Below are 7,795 nucleotides of genomic sequence, written 5' to 3' on the forward strand. Positions count from 1 at the left end.
ATGGGTTCGCGTATGAAGCGATGTCAAATGGCAGAAAGAAAGACCGTGGATGGGAAGAGCACGCAGGTAGAGCTCTTTTCTGGACCGAACCGAAAAGAGAGTTGGTTGCGTGAGATGGGAGTTTGTGATGGGAGAGGGAGAGGGATGCAGAAGGGAAGGAAGAAAAAAAAGAGCAGGATGGATGGATGGAAGGTTTTGGGTGCGCAAGGCGTTTTGCTGGGGTAGGAATTTTTTTCCTCGCTGCCAAAACTTTTCAGCGGCGACAGGCAGGCGCTGCCAGTAGGGACCTTGCAATTTTGCTTGCTAAGGTAAGGCAAAAGGATACGTACCCCCTACCGCCGGACTGAGACTGCCTTTCGGGGTGGATGCAACCCTGCAGAACTGCTGCACGTGGGACCCGCTTCCTTCTTATCGGGATGATTAGGTAACGGTGGATCTGACTCGCGATAAGGCACCTTCGTGCTTTGCAACATGATCCATGACTCTCTCTCACCTGGGAGGTTTGGACGGCGTATCCATTCCCTCAGAATTTGCGCGCTGTCTGCGGGAACAGCTGCGAGTGATTGGAAACCATCTGGCCTCATTTCGAGTTACATATGCCAAGCAGGGAAGCTCTTTCTTCTCTCAGTGTTTGGCGTCCGTTATGCTGCGGCAGGCTCACCAGAGCTGGGCTGTCAAGGAAAGAGAATATGCGGTATTCCATCGGACGACAGATACTGAAGAGCACAACGGTGCTTGGCTTTCTGGCCCGAGTCCCGGCTGACCCGCCTGGACTAGCTTCTTTTCTAGCAGGGCGCAGTGTATGAGGCCGTTTGAGACTGCGAATGACGCCAGCAGCCGGACCTCACCGTCCTCCACCTCAATACGAGTTGTTTGAACAATGCCGTCGGAGAAATTCTTGCCGACGTTTTGAATTCTAGTCTAGTCTTTGTTGAACGGCCCCTCTTCCTGTGTACTCTATGGAATTCATGGACCAACCTATCCGGGTTGTCTAGCATATCATCGGTGAGGGAACATTTCCCAGAAGCCGATTTCCATCTGTTCGTGGGTCAGCTACGGGCCGGAAGCCTCATCTTCTGCAGGGCTTACCTTGGTTCCATGAATAAATATCTTGATCAGACGTTCTATGCTGGAAGGACTTTGCAAAACGGCGTGTCTCTCGATCAACGCAGAGCCTGTCTTCACGGCATGGACGTAGTCATCGGCTACATAGTTCTCGATCCACTTCCAGTACGTGTTGTCGTCCCGTTTCGTCTTGACATCGCCGTGTAGCTGTTTAGCCACGGCACCGTAGCCCAACAGACAAGGAGCCAATGCCATCTGTAGGGCGATCCAGTCCTCACTCTGTCCGACATCGAGGACGTAGCGGGTGTAAGCTGTGCATGCTTGGTGCTCTTCGGTGGCCTCGATTTCAGGCACTGTGATTCCAAAGCCCTTGCAGTAATCGATGTGCAGAGACATCTCGCGAGCGATATGGCTGACAATGGTAGCACCTGCTGAGATGTCTGCAATGTTTTTCGCCTTGTAAGAAGCCAACGAGTTGGCCCTAGCGAAATGGACCTACCCAAGTCAGCAAGGATCCAATGAGGAGGGGAAACATCACAAACCAGATAGAGGTAATCCTGGATGAGATACTTCTTGAATGACTCCAAAGGCAGCGTCCCATCACCCATAGCCATGACGAAGGGATGGTACACAAACTCTGACCATACATCCTTGACATCAGGCCTCGCCAGCATGTACTCGATGAACCGACCCCTAAGTACTGTCAGTTGAAATCACCACCAAGACGAAGGAGAGCACCCACGGCGCGAATGGCAGGGTCTGAATGGAGTGAAAGTGATTCAAAGGCCCATGACCCTTTCCGAATCCAGGCGCCGTCCGGATCGCAGCTTCAATATACCTCACCCCAGCCCTCGCAGCTTCAGGTACACTCAGCCCCTTTGCAAGACCCGACGCTATAGCAGCTGCAAACCATCAGTACCACTCTTCAGACAACATTTCAAAAAAGAAACTTACAGGCAAGCGAGCAGCCCGTCCCGTGCGTGTCTTTCGACGCCTGATACGGGCTCTCGATCCTCACGAAGCCTCCCTCGCCATACAACACATCCACAACAACCTCCTTCTCTTCCTCCGTCTTCGCAACGGTGAAGTCCGCCTTGAACGGCGCATGCCCGCCCTTGACAAGCACCCACTCGGGTCCAAGACCCTTCACCTTTCGCGCCATCTCTTCCAGATCTGCCACGGAAGCAACATCGGCGGCCTCAAACCCAGCATCCTGCAGAAGCAACTTGGCCTCGGGGATATTCGGCGTAAGAACCGTCGTGATCTTCAGCAGCCCCTCAAGCAGCTCGGCAACAGCATCTCTCGGGAGAAGCTCCGCGCCGCTGGTCGCAATCATGACGGGGTCGACAACAATCTTCGGCACGCGATGCCTCTTCAGAGCCTCGACGACGGTCCCAATCGTGGCAGGCGAAGCTAGCATACCTAGAATCCCGCCCTCGTCAGCCAATGCAACTCCATGAGAAAAGAGCCCCAGACATCGAAAATCAAAGGGTGGAAAGGCGCAACTTGCCAGTCTTGGCGACGTCGACGCCGATGTCGTTTACGCAGGCATCAATTTGCTTGACCAGGAAGTCCTGCGGCACATGATGAATGTCGTGCACTCCCGTGGTGTCTTGCGCAGTGAGAGCGGTCGTGGCCGTCATGGCATAGCACCCATGAGCCGCGATGACCTTCTGGTCTGCCTCTAGCCCGCTGCGAAACAGAAGGCATCACGTCAGTGGACTTTGCTTCAAGGACGGGGAAAATCTTGGGTGATTACTCACGCTCCACCGGAGCTATCCGAGCCGGCGATGACCAGTACTCGCCCAGAGACCATGCTTGCTTCGCGGAAACCGTTTATAAAAATCCTGGGGAAATCTGAGGTTGTGGTCGAGGACCGCTACGGCAGACGATGTTACTTGAAGCTCCGAAGCAGGCACCCGCCCGGGTCGGTTGGCGTCGGAGGCCGTGGTGGTTCGTAGATGTCACTCAAGGTGGGGGCGGGGCAGTCACCAAGTTTTCATGAGGTATAGTATTCCTGAGTACTCCAGAGCACGCGTTCCCTTCCCACCCCCATATCCATCAATCACGCCTCCTTGCGATACTTTGGATGTCAATCAAGTCCTCGATGTCAAATGCAAAAAATAACGAGATGAGTGAACCAGTGACTTTTGAATTGCCTTCCTGCCGACACCCTACTCCCCGGGAATCGATACGCAGATGGCCGCCCGACTCCATCCTATCCATTGCTCGCTCCCAAATGGACATTTCGTGATTTCTCAGAGAGCTTCTCTGTGCTTGGCCTGAAACTCGGCCAATTGATCGACGTATCCATCTCCCCAGATCCCGAGATATAGTACAAAAAAGACCAATAGTAACAAAACGCCTCATCATGGGTGCCACCAACGCATCTTGAAATCCACCTCATTTCCCTCCATATGCGAGATACCCCGTGAAACTGTGCGGCTCTATAGTACAACGACGTAGCTTCACGCCGTCTCCGCAAAGTCATCCGTCTGATCCGAACTCAGACTGTCCGATCGCTCTGCCCGCGGCTGATGGTTGTCCTTCTCCAATTCGGACGGGTCCGATATGCTCCTCTGCCTCTCAGTGCGGTTCTCATCCCCAGAAGAAGACCCATTGTCTTCTTCCTCTGCTTCCTCATCTTCGTCGTCATCATCGTCGCTGTCGCTGTCCTCGTCGAACACGATCCTTCGAAGAACGTTCTTGTCGAACATTTCTATCACCATCCGCCTGATTGGTAGGCGATAGTGATTGTATTCAAGCATCGTCATGATCCGCTTGAACATCTTTGGTGACCTAAAGCCCGCTACCTTGTGCTGCCGGATCTGCATCAGCTCGCCCATAGCGCGCTTGTAGAGAACCATGTTGCCGAGGTCAACAACCAAGTCGAGGATTCGCTGGTTAGTGGCAACCTCGTCGGTGAAGGCTGGTAATTCCTCCTTTTCCAGGGGCGGGCGAGCTTCGGTGGGAGGTGGCGGAACCAAGTAAGTCTTCTGCGTGTTGGGGAGCGCGATCTTGGACGCAATGGCATGCTTCCAAGGCTTGAAAGAGAAGAACTTGGTCAGGTCGTTCGGGATGCAGAAGCCCAACGATTCCCCCCTAGGTGACAAGTTGGAGTCCCATCCGCATTCCGAGAGAATCTCAAGACCGTGCGCCGATCTTGAGATCAGTCCCAGCACGAAGAAGGCTGTACCCCGCAAGCTCATCACCTCATGCTCCTCGGCAATCTTGACAATGTCCTCCACGACATCACAAGACTCAATGAAGGGAGCTCCCAGCTCCATTGAGCCTACGTTGCCAACAGCCCACATAGATGCTTTGACTTTGAGCATGAGCTCAGGGTCCTCCGACTGCATCCCGTATTCCTTGATAGTGCTGGCAAACTCTGCAAAATGCCCCTTGTCACTCAGCAGTTTGCAGCCCTCTTGTGTGCGTGCAAGCTCGCGGTAAAAGTGTGGCGGAATGTGGTTCTCTGGCTCGGCTTCTGCTTGAGCTTCGTCCACCATGTTCATCCGGTTTTGGTGTTCTTCCGGGTTCTCGAGGAACGCCTTCGCCAGACTGGTCTCAATAACACCAACGTACGAGTCGTTCCGGCCGAGGAACCAATCATCCATCTCGTTGCTGATATAGTCAACACCGTCGAGGTAGTGGTAGCCGATTGAGGAGGACAAGAACCGAAGGAGGAGAGGGGCGCCGATTTCTCCAAGATGGTCCATTGTTGGACGACATTGGACGACGTACTCCAGATATGCCTTCTTATTGCACGCCTTCTCGAGGATCTTAACCGCGGTCCGGCAGACCTCTACCTCGGGGTCATATAGCTGGTCGACCAACTTCTCTATCGCCCACTTCCAATCCACCTTGCCGTGAGACGGCTGCGACGCGTCAAAAGGTCGAGTCGCATATTTCCGCAGGACATTTGTGGCAATGATTCGAATCTCCCTTGTCCCAGACGTAAGTGCCTGTTCGATTAGCACTCGAGGGTGGCCTGGGACGCTGTAGTCGAAATTGGCGAGGAGAAGTTTGATCAGATCGGGACGTTGCTTGTGTCCAAGGATGTGATACATCATGTTGAACATTCTCCATCGCTGAAGAAGCTCTAAACCTTTGGGATCGCCGCTAAGAACCCCCAACATTGGGAAGTAGCCGGCACAAAGAGTGCTCTGCAGGCGACCGGGCGAGAACATTGGATCGGCAGAAGTGAGTCCACTGCTCTGTTTTGTGTGTTAGTCTTTGTCTGGATGGCGCTGTTACCATAGAACTTACTGGATCACACTGAGCGAGGCATTCCGCTATTTGTCTTAGCAGCTTATGATCTTGCAGGTAGTCGACACCTTCCGGTGATTGCAGCAAGGTGTGCATCAATGCACAGCCAACTCTGACGTACTTTTGGGTGTTCTTGTTGGTCGACAGGTCTGAGAACCGGTGCTTAAACGGCCTGTAGAAACTCATGATCCTGTTCATGAACTTGGAAACCCTGTTGACTTCGTCCAGTCGTTTGCCATCTTGAAGCGGCCCATCGATGATGCGGGAGATGACATCCCAGTTCCACTTCATGTAATTTGAGCTGTTCAAGACGTTGGACTCGACTAGCAACTGCCGGATTGCGCCCTCTTGAACCACAACTCCTGCGTTGCCTTTGCGGTGCATGTCTGCGAGGTTTCCCATACTATCACTCGAGGGCAGAGCGCCAGCAGTGGCGGATGACGAGGAACTCCTATACAACGTCTTGCTCACAGAACTTATCTGGTACACTATACCTGACGCAACGAATCTATTGTCATCCTTGAATTGGGTGGCGGCAGCAAAGAGATCGGGAAGTAATGGCAAGTCATTGCTCCAAGAGGCGGGAAGCAGTCTGCTGGACAATTTGAGTACCTCACCGATAAGAAGGCAAGTTTTTCTCGTCAAAGCCGGCTCGCTTGTTCTGGCAACTTGGAGCAGATTTTCCAATAAACCAGCTTTGACAAATGTCGCCAGGAGCAAGGCTGTATAATGATCCATGAAGTTCTGCTCCCCGCCGTCATCTTCATGAGGCATGCTGATGGCCAGTGGTGCTTGCTGATTGGGCATTGATTTGAGGCTTGCCACTCGTCCGTATGTCGTCAACCTACGGCCGGCAAGGAACGAGGAGGCCCACGAGGGAGATTTGATCCGAAGTAGCAGGTAGATGAGGTCAATGACGGTCTCTCGGATGGCCGCCTGGGGGAGCACCATGCTGGTGAGCAACGACTTGATGGCTCGGGAGTCATGCATTGTTAGCATCATGAGACCTGGCCAGCTCTTCAAGATTTTGGTGATGGCTTTAGAGTTTTGCTTTAGCAGGCTCTCGTTGGCGAGAATGATGTCTGTAAACGCCGTAAAGAGAACCTCCAGATCATAACCAGAGCGCAAATAAATCCTCTTCTGTGGGTTGTCCAGAATCTGCATGTAAGAGGCAGTAAGGGTTTCTGGTGACTTGTATGTGCCCTCAATGAGCGCCTCTGAAAGTGGCGACAGACCTCCAGAGGCTACAGCCAACGCGGGGTCGCGGAGCATGATTTCGGCCAGGGTTTCCAGGCAGATCGACCTGAGGCGGTCCTCAGCTTGCTCTGCAACAGCTGCAACGGTGCGTACGACCGCCCTTGATATCTCCTTGACGCCGTCCTTGACATCCAAAAAGGCTCGGACAAACTTGAGTGCTTGCTCGCGCTCTAGATCAGCTTTTCGATCCTTGATCAAAGATCTGTCCAAAAGTTATCTACTTGTCCTTGCCAAAGAGATGAGATGGAATAACTCACGTCACGACGATGATATCAGTGTTTAAGCTGCGAATCTTCCTCAAAGATGACACATCTGATATGGCGTATCGAATCATCCTGTAACCGGCTGCTACCACTTCCCTGGCCTCGCTGAGAAGCATGACCTGCATTCGTAGACCAAAAACAGACCAGACTAGGTCGTACTTTAGAGTCGGATGCCTCCTGAAGAGATCTACAAGGCTATTGCCGCGGCTGACATAGTATTCAGGAGGCATACCCTCCTGCTCCAGCGCCTGAAGCAGCTCAGCCAAGAGGAAGGTCGGCGACTGCTCGGCCACATCCTCGGCGTCAGATCCTGCACCACTGCGGGAAGCACTGGGGGGCGATCGCAAGCCGTTGTTGGGCGGAAAGAAGCCGTCGGTTCTTTGCCTCGTAGGCGTAGTGGGCGTCGTTTTCAATCTCTGGGCGTCGGCAATCTTCTGTCGTAAGAGCTGGATACGCGAGTTGGATGCCTTGAGCTCGGCCTCCACCTTGGCCCTCTGCTCTTTCGTCTGCTTGGCCTTCTTAGCGTTCAGGGCCTCAAGCATGTTCTCGCTACCATCCTTGATCTTCATCTCGCGGTTCAGCTGTTCCCGCAGATTGGCGAGGGCCTGCTCGGCAGCAGAGATGCCGTCGACCTCGTCGACCTTGTCCATGGCATAGATGTCGCCGCGAGAACCGGAGCGCGAGGGCATCATCTGGCTGCGCAGCTCGGAGCTGAAGCTTCCCGGGGCGATGGAGGGGTTGAGGGAAGAGCCTCGCGGGGCGAAGCTGACGCCCGAGGCGCCCAGGCTTCTTGGGCCATTTGTAGAGCTGAGGGGCGGTTGGAGACCACTGCTGCTAGGTTCGCGCTCGAAACTGGGCCTGGGATTGAGCGTGTTGACGCTGGGAGTGGACGACTGAGGCGACAATGCCTTTTGGGACTGGGTTGCGGATGCGCCCAGCAT

At 53.8% G+C, this 7,795-nt stretch overlaps 3 protein-coding genes across 3 annotated transcripts; all 3 read right to left on the bottom strand.

The window, feature by feature from the left end:
- Positions 1-999: 999 nt before the first annotated feature.
- On the bottom strand, positions 1,000-2,485 carry CGCA056_v001805 (putative hydroxymethylpyrimidine/phosphomethylpyrimidine kinase 2; the record flags this gene model as incomplete). The annotated part of the gene is made up of 5 exons (XM_037317065.1): positions 1,000-1,038; positions 1,090-1,560; positions 1,608-1,758; positions 1,808-1,967; positions 2,020-2,485. 5 exons carry the CDS (start codon positions 2,483-2,485, stop codon positions 1,000-1,002), a joined length of 1,287 nt encoding a protein of 428 aa, XP_037185494.1.
- Positions 2,486-2,549: 64 nt separating this feature from the next.
- CGCA056_v001806 (putative hydroxymethylpyrimidine/phosphomethylpyrimidine kinase 1) lies at positions 2,550-2,881 on the bottom strand (the record flags this gene model as incomplete). Its single annotated transcript, XM_037317066.1, has 2 exons — positions 2,550-2,757; positions 2,829-2,881. The coding sequence occupies 2 exons, from the start codon at positions 2,879-2,881 to the stop codon at positions 2,550-2,552; spliced, it is 261 nt and encodes an 86-aa protein (XP_037185495.1).
- A 652-nt stretch (positions 2,882-3,533) lies between these two features.
- Positions 3,534-7,795, bottom strand: ste20 (Target of rapamycin complex 2 subunit ste20; the record flags this gene model as incomplete). Its single annotated transcript, XM_037317067.1, has 3 exons — positions 3,534-5,282; positions 5,335-6,793; positions 6,849-7,795. The coding sequence occupies 3 exons, from the start codon at positions 7,793-7,795 to the stop codon at positions 3,534-3,536; spliced, it is 4,155 nt and encodes a 1,384-aa protein (XP_037185496.1).

This window comes from Colletotrichum aenigma (assembly GCF_013390185.1).
Source record: "Colletotrichum aenigma strain Cg56 chromosome Unknown KSG_Cg56_contig01, whole genome shotgun sequence".
Lineage (NCBI taxonomy): Eukaryota > Fungi > Ascomycota > Sordariomycetes > Glomerellales > Glomerellaceae > Colletotrichum > Colletotrichum aenigma.